This window comes from Schistocerca piceifrons, chromosome 6 (assembly GCF_021461385.2).
Source record: "Schistocerca piceifrons isolate TAMUIC-IGC-003096 chromosome 6, iqSchPice1.1, whole genome shotgun sequence".
NCBI classification, from domain to species: Eukaryota; Metazoa; Arthropoda; class Insecta; order Orthoptera; family Acrididae; genus Schistocerca; species Schistocerca piceifrons.
Window position 1 is genome coordinate 356511439 of NC_060143.1, and position 18749 is coordinate 356530187.

The 18749-nt window shown below is 40.3% G+C and overlaps 1 protein-coding gene and 1 long non-coding RNA gene across 3 annotated transcripts in view; one reads left to right on the top strand and one right to left on the bottom strand.

Moving 5' to 3' along the window:
- The window catches only part of LOC124802446, a 34159-nt gene extending 24117 nt beyond the window's left edge, over positions 1 to 10042 (bottom strand). The window contains exons 1-2 of the long non-coding RNA XR_007017120.1: positions 9878 to 10042; positions 8364 to 8476 (exon numbers count right to left, since the gene is read on the bottom strand). This is a non-coding gene — a long non-coding RNA (uncharacterized LOC124802446). The remainder of the gene's footprint in view (positions 1 to 8363; positions 8477 to 9877) is intronic.
- The window catches only part of LOC124802445 (ribonuclease Oy), a 61536-nt gene that overhangs the window by 25017 nt on the left and 17770 nt on the right, over positions 1 to 18749 (top strand). For both annotated transcript variants that reach the window (XM_047263229.1, XM_047263230.1), the window contains one exon: positions 13560 to 13932. In XM_047263229.1, coding sequence (XP_047119185.1) covers positions 13560 to 13932 — 373 coding nt within the window. The remainder of the gene's footprint in view (positions 1 to 13559; positions 13933 to 18749) is intronic.

Consider the following 18749-nt stretch of genomic DNA (forward strand, 5'->3'; position numbering starts at 1 on the left):
CACTATACCCAAAAGCAAGAGTCTAGCTCTTTTACATTAGGAACAGTGGAATGCCAAACTTGATGATTTCTTCACGACTTTTCGGTCTCTGTAAAAGTGGTCTTCATGAAAATGGCTCTAGCACCTCAACCAAGTTACAGGTGAGCATGAAACTTTGCATAAGTTCATGTACGGCCCTCAGGTACATCCTGTAGAAATTTCATCAAAATTGAAAATGGTCGAGCTGGGAGACCTAGGACACTTCACGTGGAATGGCCCCCAAAGAAAGAGATCTGCTGCCTAGCAAGAGTAAACTTCAATGGTTTGACAGTTAATCCAGCAGACTGAACCTTTAACAATACCTGCTCCAGGTGAGAAAGATATTCATGAAAAGAATGGCTATAGACCACCAAGCCATCAAGATAATTATACACATGACTCGTGATCTAGAAGTTGTGGAAGAACGACAGCCCCAGTAGCCAAGCCAAATAGTACCCAATTAAATTCATACAGATTCCAATCTGTAAAAAAGCAGTAATGTGCTTAGACTCCTTGCTTAGTTGGATCTGATAGTGAGCTTAATTTAAATCGAGTACAGTAAAATAGCACCCACCAGCAAACCATGTGAAATAATTATTGAGGTCAGGAAGGGGAACTGACTCCCAAATAACCTTCTCATTAAGGGCTTGGTAATCGACTAACAGCCTATAATCCTCACCTTGCCCCTTAGGAATGAGAACTGTAGGTGAAGCATATGGGGACGTTGATAGTCTAATAACCTCATGTGTAAACTTAGGAAAAAATAGTGTACGGTCACAAAAGCAATTCGACACTGAAGATTGCATGATAATTGGTTTTGCGACAGTATGACCATACAGAGAAAGCTGAAAGTTAGACATTGTGACACAGGCACAGGAGAAAAAAAAAAGTCAATAACACTGAGTCAATAACACAAGGTACACTGTCTCATATTAAACATCATTGTAAATAGATGTTTTGCTTCTTCTGCATAAGTACTCTTTGGAAGAATAATCGATTATACCAGTTTTGGCATATCCATTGCTGATATTTTGCCCTAGGCTTCTGTTAAGTGGCTTCGGCATATTTTATTTGCAATATGATTATTTCTGGTGCACGATTCTAAGCAGTCTCACATACACTCCTGGAAATTGAAATAAGAACACCGTGAATTCATTGTCCCAGGAAGGGGAAACTTTATTGACACATTCCTGGGGTCAGATACATCACATGATCACACTGACAGAACCACAGGCACATAGACACAGGCAACAGAGCATGCACAATGTCGGCACTAGTACAGTGTATATCCACCTTTCGCAGCAATGCAGGCTGCTATTCTCCCATGGAGACGATCGTAGAGATGCTGGATGTAGTCCTGTGGAACGGCTTGCCATGCCATTTCCACCTGGCGCCTCAGTTGGACCAGCGTTCGTGCTGGATGTGCAGACCGCGTGAGACGACGCTTCATCCAGTTCCAAACATGCTCAATGGGGGACAGATCCGGAGATCTTGCTGGCCAGGGTAGTTGACTTACACCTTCTAGAGCACGTTGGGTGGCACGGGATACATGCGGACGTGCATTGTCCTGTTGGAACAGCAAGTTCCCTTGCCGGTCTAGGAATGGTAGAACGATGGGTTCGATGACGGTTTGGATGTACCGTGCACTATTCAGTGTCCCCTCGGCGATCACCAGTGGTGTATGGCCAGTGTAGGAGATCGCTCCCCACACCATGATGCCGGGTGTTGGCCCTGTGTGCCTCGGTCGTATGCAGTCCTGATTGTGGCGCTCACCTGCACGGCGCCAAACACGCATACGACCATCATTGGCACCAAGGCAGAAGCGACTATCATCGCTGAAGATGACACGTCTCCATTCGTCCCTCCATTCACGCCTGTCGCGACACCACTGGAGGCGGGCTGCACGATGTTGGGGCGTGAGCGGAAGACGGCCTAACGGTGTGCGGGACCGTAGCCCAGCTTCATGGAGACGGTTGCGAATGGTCCTCGCCGATACCCCAGCAGCAACAGTGTCCCTAATTTGCTGGGAAGTGGCGGTGCGGTCCCCTATGGCACTGCGTAGGATCCTACGGTCTTGGCGTGCATCCGTGCGTCGCTGCGGTCCGGTCCCAGGTCGACGGGCACGTGCACCTTCCGCCGACCACTGGCGACAACATCGATGTACTGTGGAGACCTCACGCCCCATGTGTTGAGCAATTCGGCGGTACGTCCACCCGGCCTCCCGCATGCCCACTATACGCCCTCGCTCAAAGTCCGTCAACTGCACATACGGTTCACGTCCACGCTGTCGCGGCATGCTACCAGTGTTAAAGACTGCGATGGAGCTCCGTATGCCACGGCAAACTGGCCGACACTGACGGCGGCGGTGCACAAATGCTGCGCAGCTAGCGCCATTCGACGGCCAACACCGCGGTTCCTGGTGTGTACGCTGTGCCGTGCGTGTGATCATTGCTTGTACAGCCCTCTCGCAGTGTCCGGAGCAAGTATGGTGGGTCTGACACACCGGTGTCAATGTGTTCTTTTTTCCATTTCCAGGAGTGTATTTTGAACATACGTATAGCAGGATACTGGTGTGTCTTCAGTTGTCTTGAGAATACGGTTAAAGAACCACATTTTGGTATTTGCGGCAGCATTTTTAGTACTGCTATCCTGTTGTTTTCATCGACATATTACATAGTGGCAATGCACCAAATGGTCTGTGGCAGGGAATACTTCATGTATAACTGTTCCCCAACCCAAATTTAGTTTTCAGCACTCATGTGTGTACACCTTCAGTATAGGTTATAGTATAGTATAGTAGTATCACCCATCATTCCGTTAGTGAATTCCAGTTTTCTTATTCCAGTCCAGTGCATTTTACACCCCCAAACACGCACTACATGTGCATGTTGTTAAGTTAATGAAATAAGGGTTCACTGAGAACTTTACAGCTTCAATACAGAAAAAAAAGCATTGTTTTCATTAAGAGCTGCATAACCATGTTCTTAAATTATTTATTTTATTTTTTCTTTACTGACCATACACAAAAATCAATTTAGTACTAGGTTTAGTCTATTGTTATTTCTGTTTGTAAACAAACTGTTATTTCCACTGTACCTTAGAGCACACGTTCTGGCAGATCAACCCAAAGTGTTTGAATTTAAAACTGACATTTATGTGTGCAACTGAAATTCATGACTATTCATTTTGCCATGGGTAACAACCACATTTGAGGTCACAACAGCTGCTACATGATTTAATCTGGTACCTGCGCTTCCAGGGAATAGTTAATACATTAACTTACATACACAGTCAATAGAAAACAGCACAGATTCCTTTGTGTCTTGATTCATAGTACCTGCTGAATCAAAAATGGAGTCTGTACTTTTGGACATGACACCACAAGATGATATGGCCAATTATTTCTTTCAGTGCAGATGCATCCATGCTCAAACACTTACGGGAATCGGCGAAATGCTGTGAGTAATGAGGATAATGGGCAAGGGGCACTACATTATGTGTGCGGATAAGTTGAGAATTTGGATCTGATGGGAGTTTTGCTAGGGTAGTCCCTGCAGTTACAATGACATTGCATCCAGATGGCTTAGTGGTCAGCGTATCTAGGTAGTAAGCAGGAGACATGGATTAGAATCCCAGTCAGGCACAAATTTTCGACTTTCCCTGTTGATTTCAATCAATGCCTGCTTGCAGCCAGTGTCTGTAATTCCTTTGTCTCTTAATTTGTAATGGCTGCTGGATCAAAAATGGTGTTTGTGTGAAAGAACAGACACCAATATATGCAAAACTTTGAAGTACATTGTGATAGCCTCAGGAAACTGAATAAACAGCTTTAGGATGTTTGTTGCCAAAAAAAGGTAAATGAAATTATACTTCTCCATGACATTGCAAGGCTCACAAGTCTCAAAACTCAAGAGGGGCTCACAACACTTATTAGGACTGTTCTTCCTCATCCACCTCACAGCTCCGATCTCACACCTTCCATCTTCCACCTGTTTGGCCCAATGAAGGATACACTCTGCAGGGAGTAGTATGTGTATGATGATGAGGTTATTGATGCAGCAAATGTTGGTTCCAATGTCGATCAATAGAGTGGTACCATGCAGGCATACAGGCCCTCCCAGTAAGGTAGTGTAAGACCATCACACAGAATGAGGTTATGTTGAAAAATTGAGTTTTGTAGCCAAAAGGACAAGGAATAATAATGGTGTAGTGGAGTCCTGAATTAAACCAACCTGCCTTCGGAAGAAGAAGAAAAATAACTTACTGCACACCCCTCATAGTAGTCAGTGTTGATTCATTCCCTCTTGTCCTCTCAGTTGTTCTTTACATTCCGATTTTTAATAAGATGGAAGATATCTCTTAACCTAACTTTTGCTTTTAATACTGAGCAAAGCAAAAATTATGTTGATGTTCCATCTAGCGTGAACAAACTGCCACCTGACAGAGATGTTCCTGTTCTTTCAATTGAGGTGACGTGACCTCAATTGTTACAAACTGTAGATGCATATTAAAGGCATTTACATAAAAAAATGGATTTTTGGATTATAGCGTACAGCAATCAATCTCTGAAAATAAGATTCAACACTATCCTTGGCTGTGTAATATCTTCACAACAAATTACTCCTAGAACTTCTGATTCCATATGACAAGACACTGGAATGTACACTTGTGCACGGAATACACTCTACTATAGACCAGATACAGTTTCTGTCTATTGTGCCGTATATATATCCACACACAGACAGGCACCCTGGTAGACGACTGCTAACCTGCTTACAGCAAATAATATGGGTTGTCTGGACACAGTTCAGACTCATATGGAAAAATGCATGAACCTGCATACCTTATCTGTCGTAGGACCTACTACATGTTACAGACTTCCATAAAAAAGTAACTGGAGTAAATACTGAACATGTTGTTCCACAGTTTTCATCCATATCCTACTGTGTGAATACCACACTACTTCATTTACGTGTCTCCTTTAAATCTTTAATAGCATTTGCCGATATACAGTTGTGATGCTTGTACAGTGTGATCTGGAGGCAGGCCAAGAAAAATATGATCAGCATAAACTGCCCAATGAAATATTTTGCGCCATTCAAGTGAATAGCATAATTTGCACTTTTTTTTGTTTCAAAATCAGAAACTTCTTTTTCAATACTCTACTGACAACAGTAAATCACAATCTAGTCAACTGTGCAATGGAAGTAAAAACAAACCTGTAATCTCAGTGTAGTTCAATATGGTCCTCCGTGTCTCCAGCTCTGAACAGGATAATGCAGCTTTTGTACACAGTATAGTCTAGGGGACTTTAATCGAAAAATGGGTAAAGAGGATATGTTCATCCCCACAACAGGAAAACATAGCAAGCACTCGCCCACAAACGAAAATGGATTAAAAATGATCAACTTTGCACTGTCAAAGAATATGAGAATTTGCTCGACGATGTTCTCTCACAAAGATATGCACAAAGGTACATGGTGTTCTCCAGATGGCAAAACAGTAAATCAGATTGACCGTGTTATGACAGATCAACATTTCACTTCATTTAAAAGAGATGTCAGCACGGACAGAGGAGCTGAGATTGGCTCAGATCATTTCCTAGTGGTAGGAAAGATGAAAATCAAGATGATTGGGAATCAACAACCAAAAGCCACACCAAAACCTAATTTAGACATCGAATGACTGAAGGAACTGTCTGTCAAATAAGCCTACGCGATTGAAATAAATAACCGATTTACAGCATTGCAAGAAGCTGATGAGGAAAATAGTGTCGAGAAGGCTTAGGAAAGAATGAAGACTGTAGCAACAGATGCAGCACAAAAAACATTGGGCAAGAAAAAGAAAACGAAGAAACTGAAAAAGTGCCAGAGAGCAGTAGAAAGGAGGAAAGAAGCCAGACTGCTGTGGCTGCATAATAAGGAGAGTGAGGACAGGAGAGAGATCTTCAAGGCGGTTAGAAGAGAAACAGCAAGAGTTCTACAAACAGAGAAAAGGAAATATCTAACTGGAGTACTAGAATCTATAGAAGTGGAAAGCAGGAATGGAAACTCAAAGAAGTTGTTTCAGTATACAAAGAAAAGTAAGGGAGCTTATTGAAGTGAAAACCTATTCATAAAAGATAAAAATCAAAATATGCTAACGCAGCTGGAAGATATCCAAGAAAGATGGAAAGAGTATTTCTCAGAAATGTTAAATTACACTGATCCACACATAACCTTCAGTTACGCAATGTCTCAGAGTGACAGCATTAATAATGACGAATGTAGATCACAGAACAGGAAGTGGTCCACACCATTCAAAAGTTCAAAAACAACAAGGCAGCAGATGAGGACCAAATACCAGCAGAGATGTTAAAATAGGACGGAAGCAAACTACACAAAGACATTTATAACCTTATCACAAGGATCTGGAAAACTGAAACACTGCCGGAAGATTGGAAAACACCAGTAATTTGTCCAATACACAAGAAAGGAAATAGAATGAAATGTGGAAATTACAGAATAATCAGTTTTCTGAACATGACATACAAAATCGTCTCAATGATCATTCTGGCAAAACTTAAACCTTATGCAGAAAGCATTATTCAAGATTACCAGGCTGGATTTCAAACAAACCGTTCCACAACTGATAATTTGTTTACTATATGACAGATCTTTGAGAAATACTGGGAATTTAACAAAAACATCCACTGTCTCTTCATTGATTTCCAGCAAACCTACAACAGCATCCACAGAAGTAGCCTCTACAACACATTACGAGAATTTAGTATACCCAGTAAAATCATTAGGAAGATACAACTGTACACGGATGGCTCCCAGGCAGCAGTGAAGTTCAGAGGATCCATGTGTCCCACCTTTCCAATTAAAACAGGCTTACAACAGGGAGATGCTCTTTCATGTGTCCTCTCCAACCTTGCATTAGGGAAAGTTGTTTCGGAGAGTAATTTACATCTTTACAATGGTCTCCAATTCAAACACAGTGAAGTAAAACTCCTGACTCATGCAGATAATATACTGCTGCTGAGTGAAACTGAAGAAGAACTGAAAGACATGTACAGAGCTCTCAGGCACAGTGCCAGCAAAATGGGGCTTTTGATTAACCAAGAGAAAACAGAACATATGGAAATAGGTTGAGTCACAAACCCAAATCCTTACTTTGAAATTGACCAGCATTCTAAATTCAGAGAAGTTCTCCAGTTTAAATACCTTGGATCACGTTTCAACAGTAAAAATATCATAACAGTGAATATAAATGAAAGAATAGCCTCAGGGTCAAGATGTCTGTACTCACTAAACAACCCACTCAAAAGTAAAGCTTTGTCAATCACCACAAAGATAAAGATATGCAACACTATCATCTACCCCATAGTACTGTACGATTCAGAAAGCTGTACGCTTACAAAGAATGAAAGAGAAAAACTGATGTGTTTGAAAGAAAAGTAATGACAAGGATCTGGCGACCTGTGTTTGAGATTGGTGTATGGAGAATTCGAAAGAACAACGAAATGTATCAGTTAATGAAGCAACCCACTATCATCCAGAAATTAAAAAGTAGTAGACCGCATTGGGCTGGACATGTGGCAAGATTTGGAAAAAGACAGAATCACCAAAAAAGCATTTGAAGGAACTCTCCTGGCAACAAGACGATTTGGGGCGAACCCATACAAGGCGGAAAGATGACATAGAGAAGGGCATCGCATCATTAGGAATAGAGGCTGCGAGAGATAGAATGCAGTGGAAGCAGATCATTGATGCAGTGCATGGTCTACAGGGCCTGTGATTGCTAAGGCTAGTTTCATGTGCGTTTGTAGGATGTCTCTTGTCACTATCAGAGGTAATTTGAGGGATATGCAGTATTGTGACACAATACTCCAACTTACTGTCCGACCCTAAATGGTTCAAATGGCTCTGAGCACTATGGAACTTAACTTCTAAGGTCATCGGTCCCCTAGAACTTAGAACTACTTAAACCTAACTAACCTAAGGACATCACACACATCCATGCCCGAGGCAGGATTCGAACCTGCGACTGTAGTGGTCGCGAGGTTCCAGACTGTAGCGAATAAAACCGCTCGGCCACCACGGCCGGCGTACGACCCTAAAGTCAACATTTTGGTAATGGGTTGGTCTTTCAAGACAATGACATCCATGCGGTGTGAACACTTCCTTTCAGGAGGCAGTAATCAGCCATATAGAATGGATTTTCATCTCCTGACAAATTTTATTAAATATACTTGGTGACCTCAGGATGACTGCTGTTGAGGACTAAGACAGGTTTAAGCACCAAAATCTTGACCACCTTGAGAAGTGCATGAATGCTATTAAAATTTCTTGTGTTCCTACCTGTGTTTGGATTGGCGGCTCATTGGGTAAGTGCTAAACCAAAAATCCATAGAACTGGTTTCCGATCCCCAGTCAGTCCTAGGATTTCTTCAGTCACTAATCACTTCTTTCATCTGAAACAAGATGAGTGTTGCTGCTGTTAACTTACTCCACGATGATCACAAATTATGACATTCTTCCAATCACAACTGCATCACTTCAAAAATTAAATGCACTTGATATATTGTTTTTCTTAAGACCCAAGAACATTACAACTGGTAGAGACTCAAGTAGAAATCAGCTGTGTTACCTTGTGGTCACTTAAGATTCAAAGCAAGAATAAAATGAACTTTTCTGAATTAGATTTGTAAAAAAAGGGCAACCCACAGGAATTTCAATGCCTAATTTGATTCCTTTATTTTATTTACTTATTTTCTCGAATATTATTGAACATCTGAGACTTTTACATAAGGATATCAATCATTTGCAATTTTCTACGTATCCTAACTAACAGGATACACCGAAAGTGTATGAATTTCTCTGAGAAGCTCCAGTACACAACAAAAGCTGACGATCTGGGATTTGGCACTTTAGTTTTTTAATTATCCTGGAAGCCCATCGCAATTGGAATCGACAGTGCAATTGCCAGCAACAATTATAAACAGAAAATTTTGGAGTATTGTACTTTTGACAACCCCAAAATACAAAGCATTTGTTTAATTCTTGGGAGAAGGTATGAACCTATTAGCAACACACTGAACAAATTTAATTTAAAATATTCTTAAACTTCATAACAATGAGGGATTGAATTAACAGAGGCTATTCATAAGTGAAGCCTTCCTCAACCTGAAGGTTGGTTTACATCAAGGTGCTTCATTAAACATGGTTCATTTCCTGACTGCCTCTGACCTTTCACCTGACTTACCCACACTGGTATTCAGGATCCTCTAGTACAATGTAGACTCCAAACCATGGTACAATTAGTTTTTTTTAAATTCATCAGTCAACTGTGAAAGAATAACAGAAAAAACAACATCACCTGCAGGAAATTGCAAACAACATCACCTGCAGGAGATTGCTCTTTATATGTCAACTGTGGATCAATTAATACGACAATCATGAAAATAATATAATAATTAACATGGTTCATTACGCTAGGCAATTAACATTTTTCAACAGAGCAACTTTGTCTTGAAAACATCCGTAAAATTACGTATAAATCATGTTGTTTACAAACGTGGTAACTGGTTCGGTAGGCAAATAGAAGGTGAGCCAGAATGAAAACCGATTACGGACCATTCAAGTTCGTCATATGTAATGATTATGATACGGAGTGCTATTCGAAGACCACTTTCCTTAACTCAGTTCCAATGAGTTTTCGTAACAAATACCTTTATCCGCAATGAGAATTCATGAGTACTGTTATCATAATTTTGGGTGAGAAAAATGCATGACCTTTTTCCTATGTAACACGAGTACTATGTCCTTAGCCTACAAACGAGTAACCCTCAAATTTCTCAAAATAGTGACCTTACCTACGGAATTCGAAAGGACGTCTCCAGCTGCGTAAATTCTTGTACCTCCAAACAACACTACTCCACAACTGCACTAAAAACGAAGTTTTAGACACTGCACGTACCTCCAACACGAGTACTATGTCTTTAGCCTACAAACAAGTAACCCTCAAATTTCTCAAAATAGTGACCTTACCTACGGAATTCGAAACGACGTCTACTCCACAACTGCACTAAATACGAAGTTTTAGACACTGCATGTACCTCCAACCCACGCCGCAACTCGAACAGCGAGTCGCGTCCTGCGTTATCTGTTGTTGCGCAACAGTATCAACGAATGGCATTAATCACCGGTACAAGAAAAACATCCTATCATGAGAAAATATTTTAAAGGTTAAACGTGAATTTTTACATGCAGCCGTTTCGAGAACGACTGTATCATATATTTTTTTAAATCAAATATCGTGAACATATTTCACAAGTTACTGGCAGTACTTCACGCACGTAAATGCTGCCAACACGTAGCGCGAAGACAAGTACTGCCCGAAAACGTATTTTTAATACCTTCCAATTCATGCGCAAATGATTGACATAATGACGCGAATTGTAAATAAAAAGTGTAGAAATATTTTGCGACAGCTAAAAAGGGACAAATAAATTTAATGCTTAGAATATATCGAAAACAAACACTTTGCCTCTGTTTCCTGTCAGAGCTTATTCAACAAAATTGGATTAGTTTACAGTGCGATCAGGAGGCATATATCTATATATTGTCCGTATCGTAAGTATAATGACGTGTCCTATATTACAAGCAGATAGTTGTACGGAAGATTAATTTCTGGCACTATAAAAATCACAACCCACATAAAAATAAATTGCGTCCTTTCGGTTTATCTATTTTCGTTAAAGAACCATTGAAAAAAGTAGTCTTACTCCCTTGATCAAAGTTAAATTAATGAAAAAAATATAGTGCAGAGTTATCACGAACCTTCTATAGTACTGCATATTAACAGAGAAATGTGCTGAATTTTGGCCGAAGATAGGGTGTTGAGCACGAAAGAGGGCAGGCTGCAGAGTTAATGAAAATTATAGTGGAGTATGTGTTATTCTGTATTGTATTTGAGTTGTTTCTGTAACAAAAACAATCTTTCGTTGGAGAGCGAGCTAACAGCATTCGGTCGTGTTCAGTCCGCATTCGTAGATTCTTGCAGTCACTTTTTGTCCCCGATTGTAGACGGCCTTTTAGCTTATTTGTAACCATCAAAGAAATTTCACGTGCTCACAGTGACTTCTGTACAGGCACTGCAGTATAGAGGGCATGCATCTGCTATTTTACGCTTTGATTATTATATAGCATAAGTTATGTGAGCGACGGAGACGGCAGAATGTAATGTAATGTTGATAATACTAAAATTTAGATACCACAGGTACAGGGACTTCCGGATCCTAAGAGATCCATTGCACAAAATGCCAAACAAAAGGAAACATGCTTGGTAGAAAGTTATCGAAGCTCGCTGAAGTTCTAACTGGAGACCAGAGAAGGACAATAAATTCGTCACTGGTTTCAGTGTGGCGGGAAAGGAGTGGAGAGACCCAAGATATACTTCTTTTCATTGAAAAGGAGCAGCACAATAAATTGATGAAACACCCGTAACGCGAAATTAAAATATACGAAATAAATGAATATGTTTGAGGGCTCATGTTTATCTTACTGTAATTATATCACAAACGTATCACAGTTTCTTTTAGAACGTTAGAAGTGAATTAATAATTGTTTTCCCCGCAGTCTCGGTATCTCCCATGCCCCCCCCCCCCCCTCCCCCTTACAAGAAATTACGAAGTGGATTGTTTATTAAGTAGCCTATGTGAGTCGCGTGTATATTTTATAATATATATATATTTTCTTTGCTGACATTATATCCCTTATAAGTACTGTCGTAATATCCTTTATTTGTAAAAGTCATTGTAGACATCAGGAACTAGCTGAGATGTGACAGCTACTGAAATGCAAAGCAATTACTGATGTAACTTGTCTCCAGTCGCTACGAACAAGACTGTAGGTGCTAGACTTTTGTGGATGCCAGCGTAATGTTTTAATTGACATAGCTGCTAGGTTTTGGCATAAAGGAGCTGCAGATCAGTGATAAATGTTTCATGCTTGCGTAGAAATTCAGACACATTAATATAATTTTTCTTTTCATTAAGCATGTTGCTTGCAAAAACAGCGTGTTCACAAAAAGTCTGAATTTCACAGTTTACATTGCTACTATAATTAATGCCGTACAGAGTGAAAACAGTGTGCCCATAATTAGGGGGAAAATAAAAAACCTTTAAGGCAGTGGTTGGCACACTATGCTTGGTCTTTCATGCACTTTTTGGCCCCCCCCCCCCCCCCCACCCGCATTGTAAATGCTTGTTCACAGGCAAGCCACAAGCAAATGGTAGTGAACTTATTTGATACTGGTACTGGTTCTTCAAATTTTGTAAGTAGGCTTTCATGGAACAGCTGATATTTATCTACAAGTGTCTCCAGGTTTCGGTTTTTCATCATCAAACATGACAATTCACGCTGCTCTCGATTGTAAATAATCAGTATCGTCTGTCAGTTTTCTGTAAGCTATCTTTTCCCTGTATCTTACCAGCTTTATCTATCACTAACCTTATTTGGTCATTTCATTTCATGTCACCACAAACTGTTGCTCCGTTATATTTTTATAAGTTGACTGATTAAAACTGTGACTGATGGATATTGTAGTCATAAGATACTATGATTTTGTTGTTCTTTAAATAGGTACACTATTTTATATTTCTGAACATTAAAGCAAGTTGCCAATCTTCACACCCCTTTGAAATCTTGTCAATATCTGATTGAATATGCAGTTTTTTCCCAGATAGTCATCCATTTAGGTAATTACATCATCTGCAAAGAGTCGGAAGTTAGCATTAGTTTTCTCAGCCAGGTCATTAATACACAACATGGACAGTGTCCTCGCCGTCATCCAATCTCCAGTTATTTCCAGTATTTGCTCAGAAAAATCAGTCTCTGTTTTGAAAACTAGGTGTGCCACAATAATAATGTAAGCTCCTATAATGAATGACACAAGCCGAAGTTTAAGACTAGCCAGTTCAAATGTCTCTTTTTTGAATTTAACAATTTTATGAATTGAATTTTCATTTTGTGCACCTACTTAAGTTTCATGCCTTACTAATGATACAGATCATAAATCAATAATTAAAAAATTAATGTATATGCAGCAGTACCACTGATGCAATTTAAACTGAGAGAAGGGGAGCTAATGTGCACTTATCACACCAGTAAAAACTTTGAACCTCTGTGGATATTGTTTGCAGTTCTTGTACAAAATGTTCCTCTGCAAATTACTTTATTTTGAAAAATTATGCAAATCTAAAAAGTGACTTACTGTGTCCATGAGTTATTTGCGATGCTCATGTGAAAGGTTTTCTTATCTGCCTTAATTGCTATTTCATACTTTATGTGCATTTTTACATTATTGGAGAGCAGAATGATGTTCCTTAATGAGCAAAGAACTGTTAACAATTGTGCCCTACATACTTGTTATCCGAATAGATACGCTATCACCCCTACGTTACATCCTTTTCAATTAATGTGCATAGTTTTGGAACTATTTATTCTTTGGTAATGTTTCCAATGAACTGATGAAACTTATTTGTTTTGACACAGGCCATCCAAGCTGGGCACGAGGGGTCCCCAGTACTGCAATTCAAGTTTACACTTTGATTTAAATGCCTTACAACCCATCAGGCAGAAGCTGGATCAGTACTGGATCAATGTCTATAATGGAACGGAATCTGCATTGTGGAAGCATGAGTGGCAGAGGCATGGTACTTGTGCTGCAAGTCTTCCAGACCTTAATTCAGAGCTTAAGTACTTTAGCAAGGGTCTGGAATGGTTGGAAGCATATGGAATGGATCACATATTGCCCAAAGCTGGCATCAAAATGGATTATGCTGAAGGATTCTCTGCTCAGGAGTTCTCTGATGCCGTCGTGAGTGTCCTTGGAGTTGACCCTGATATTCAATGTATAGAAGACAAGGTATGATGTATATAATTTCTGATAAGTCTTTAAGAAGAACTAATGATTTTCTTTTCTCATATGGAAATACTGTACTTACCTCATAGTAGAAAGAATGTTGCTAAATACTTGTGTCAAAAGTTGAACTTTAAAATTACCAGCTGCTGACAGTGGTTCCATTCATAGGAACATAGTTTCATAAATTCTGTTTTTAACAGCAATTCAGGTCATTTTTTGTAATATTTCAGGGCAGAGACATAGTGCCACATTGACACTCCATGAAGAAATTGAGAAATTCTCTGCAAATAAGTGATATCTTGTCTTTATTTTTGTTTGTGGTTGCCATTCTGGAATATTCTTTATCATTTTAAATGGGGTTATAAGCTGAGCTTATTTTAGTAAGTACGAGAGAAAATTGGAATAAATGCACAATAGTTTTGTTACCAAAAGGTTTAATAGGTAACAAAAAACACAAAAAATCACAAACAAACTTACATCTCTTACCTACTTTTCTCCATAATCAGCAAAGTTCTCAACACGTTTCTCCCATTGTGGTACCAACTTCAATATGCATTGTTGGTAGAAGTCCATTTGCTTGTTGTATAGCTATCTCCGGGCTGCTGATTTCATTTCTGCATCTGTTGCAAAGCATTTATGGGCCAGAAATTCCGTCAAGGGACCAAGCAGATGAGAGTCGGACTGTACAAGGTCCAGACTGTGTGGTGGATGCTGGAGCATCTCCCACCCAAATCTGCTGATTTTCTCATGAACAGGAGCAGCAACTTGGGGCAAGGTTTGCCGTGAAGCATTAATGTCATGGTGTTCATCACGAAGGATGCAATGCAACTTACTCTAAGTTTTAACGTAGGCTGCAGCCTTCACAGTGTTCTCATTTTCAGCAAAGTCCACCAATAACATTCCGTGCATATCCCATAACATTGTCACAAGCACTTTCCTAGCAGGTTGAGTTATTTTGAATTTTCTTCGTACTGGGGAATCGGCATGTTTCCACTCCATAGAAGCCTGCTTGGTTTTGGGTGTGTGGTGGTATGCCCAACGTTCATCACCAGTGACAAATCCTTTCAGAGACTCGTGCTGTTCTGGGTTGTAATGCTTGTCATCATTTGTTGGCACTTGCCACTGTCTGTCAGGTTCTTAGACACCCACAAAGCACTATCTTTACAAAATTTCAATGTGTTCATGAACAGTATCATATACGGCACCATAGGAACTGTTGAACTGCTGTGATAAGGTTCACACTTGCACATACCGATCATTCAAGATTGCTGCCTCAATGGATCCGACATACTGTTGGGTAGCAACTGTTACCGGCCACCTAGAGCATGGCAAATTGCTAAGGCCCTCTTGGAAGAATACACACCATCTGTAGACTTTACTACGGTTCATACCACCATCCCCAAACACACCACATGTGTCCCTGTGAATTTCACTTGGTTTATGTTCTTTGGCCCACAAATATCGAACTACACTTTGCTGCTCTTCTCTAGTTGATGACAATAACACATGAGTCATGTTTGTTTTGTAGTTCAGGCTTCTCTCACTAGAGCTGCACATGAAAACAAAATATGCTCTGTAGTCACAATTAATAAACTGTTCCAGGCTATTATGCTATGGTCGAATGGATTTCACATTAAAACCCAACGTTTCATCCTCATCTGTAGAGGACATTTTCAAGGGGATCGTAGAGTATTTGAATGGCTCACTACTGACTGCAGCAATATTCTGCTTCCATGTGCTGCCGCTCAGTGGCATGACGTCACGTTTCAAGTACCGAAGAGCAATTGGGTGTTATCTGCTGCCATCATCTGCTTTGGCATCACACCATGGTGGAAGAATGGTACACATCTTCTTCAACACTGGAATCCAGATGTCTTTTAACTTCATGCCCCATGCTGTCTTGCTGCCTATTGAAATTCCTAGGCTGTTTTACAATCTCTGTGGCCTCTCTGTATAGCCTATCATGGTATCCACTTGCAGCTGTCAGTACTTGAGTCCTATCAAAATGAATCTGATGATCTCCTGGCTGCAAAGCATGTTTCACTACAGCTGATCTGTCAGTCTCTCCCCTTCTGCAATCACCCTTGTGCTCTTCTAGTAATTTTTTGCTGTTCTTTTTGTAGCACCCACGTACATCTCTCCACAACTACACAGAATCCTGTAAATTCTTGCTTCTTCCAGTGGTTGGCAAGCTCCCTCGGCCAATTTTAGGTGATCTTGCATCTTCTGGGTGGGTCTGTAGATTATCGTGATGTTCTGCTTTTTCAAGATTTTTTCTATGCAGTCAGTAACAGGCTTAATGAAAGGCAGGAAAACTTTTGATATAACCAATGCTTGAGCATCATTGTGATTTCTGCATGGTGGACTTAATGATATTTTTGCCTTAGTGAACGAATAATCATTCCTGATCAGTGTGTTGGTGAGATGTTTTAATTCTGCATCAAGCAGCTCTCGTTTGCAGATGTTCCTTGCTGTATCCACAGATGTTTTTATCAAGCCTTGCTTTTGTTGTGAGCGGTAGTTTGAATCCCAATGTAGGTAACCATCTATGTGTGTGGGTTTTTGGTAAACCGTGTGACCCAAGCTACCATCCTCTTTCTCAAAAACTAGCACATCAGAAAAATTTAATCTTGTGCCTGCCTCCTCCTCCTCTTTGGTAAATTGAAGCTTTGGATTGATCTCATTGAGATGTTTGTGAAAATGACCTATTTCCTCCCTGCCATGCTGTCACAAAACGAATGTATCGTCCATGTACTAGAACCAAATATCCGGTTTCTTTATTGCAGTTTCCAACACATGCTCCTCGAACTTTTTTCACTGTAGCTGGGCTTAACGGGCTCCCCATGGTGACACTATCCATCTATCCGTAGGACTCATCGTTCCACTTGGAATACATTGTTGGGTTCTGTTATATAGGGAGGAAAATCTGATTCAGCTGTCACAACATTTCATTGAGTGGAACCATAGTGAATAGCGGTACCACATCAAAACTAACTACTATGTCCTCCAGCTGCACCACTATGCCATTTAATTTACTGATAGAATGTGCCAATTCTTGACACACAAAGCCAACCAGCCCATACACAGTCATAATGATGTTGTCAAGAACTTGGCAATTAAATAGGTGGGAAAACATTAGCAGTCACTATAGGCCTTAGGAGAACATGTTATTTGTGCACCTTCAGCAATCTGTAAAGTTTTAGTGGTATCAAAACTGAATTGAACAGACTTTTCTGAATGCTCTGTTCAGTATAAGACTTCTTTATCAACTGTGTAACAGTTCTAAGAACTTTGTCAGTGGGCTCTTTACTCAGTTTTCTGTATGTTTGCAGATGAAATAAGTTATTAATCTTACTAGGATAGTCGGTCACATTCAAAACGACCATTGTATTTCCCTTGTCAGCGGGGAGAATGATAACGCTATTGTCCTCATTCAGGCATTATTTTTACATTCATCTCACACCACAGTTAAATTATTTGTTGGAGGCTTTGTGTGGACAACACTCTAACAACTTCAGTACAGATTTCTTCAGCTTTAACCATGTCCACACTACGAATGCCCTTTTCTATACTGGCTAATGGCAAAATTTCCACCTTTGGCAACACAAATATCTCATTGACAGATAACGATGTCCACATAAATTGATAACCATGTGGGAAGCACCTAAATTGTGGATCATCTTGCAAATTATGAAATTTCTTCTTCTGTCTATTAGATGTTGTCAGCATACAGTTCCTAATAGCATCATGCATTTGTTTATCAATTCTAACTCAGTCACCACTACACATTTGTTTTATAGTGGTATGGTAGAGAGGAACTAGGTCATTTTCACAAACATCTCAAAGGGATCAATCCGAAGATTTAATTTACCTTGCAGGAAGAGGCAAGGAGGCAGGCAGAAGATTAAATTTTCTTGATGCGCTAGTTTTCAAGAAAGGAGATGGGAGCTTGGGCCACGCAGGTTACAAAAAACGCGCACACACACAGACTGTTACCTACACTGGGGTTTGAACCACCACCCACAACAAAAGCGAGGCATCATAGAAACTTTGGCAGATAGAGCAAGGAACATCTGCGAGCCAGAGCTGCTTGAAGCAGAATTAAAACATCTCACCCATGTATTGCTCAAGAATGGTTATTCATTCACTGAGGTAAAGAGAGTAAAACTGCCACATAGAAATCATAGCGATGCTCAAGCACCGGTGAAATTGAATGTTTTCCTCCCTTTGATTAAGGACTTTACTGACCGCATAAGAAAAATCTTGAAAAGCAAAACATCGCAGTAATCTGCAAACCCACTCAGAAGATATAAGATCACCTAAAATTGGCCAAGGATGCTCACCAACTGCTGGAAAAAGCATGCATTTATATGATTTCATGTAATTATGGGGAGATGTACCTAGGTACTATAAAAATAAAGGTCAAAATATAACTAGAAGAGCACAAGGACAATTGCAGAAGAGGAGAGAGTGACAGATTAGCTATTGCGGCCCATTGTTTGCAGTCAGGAGACCATCAGATTCATTTTGATAGGAGTCAAGTACTGACAGCCACAAGTGGATACGGTGATAGGCTATACAGAGAGGCCATAGCGATTGTAAAACACCCCAGGAATTCAATGGGAAGGAGGAGGGCATGAAGTTGAGACGTCTGGATCCTGGTGCTGAAGATGATGTGTACCATTCTTCCTTCATGGGGTGATGCCAAAGCAGACAACGGCAGTCGACAATGCCAATTGCGTGTGGGTATTCAAAACATGTGACGTCATGCCACTGTGCGAAAGCACATGGAAGCGGAGCTTTGATCCCCCTTGAAAGTG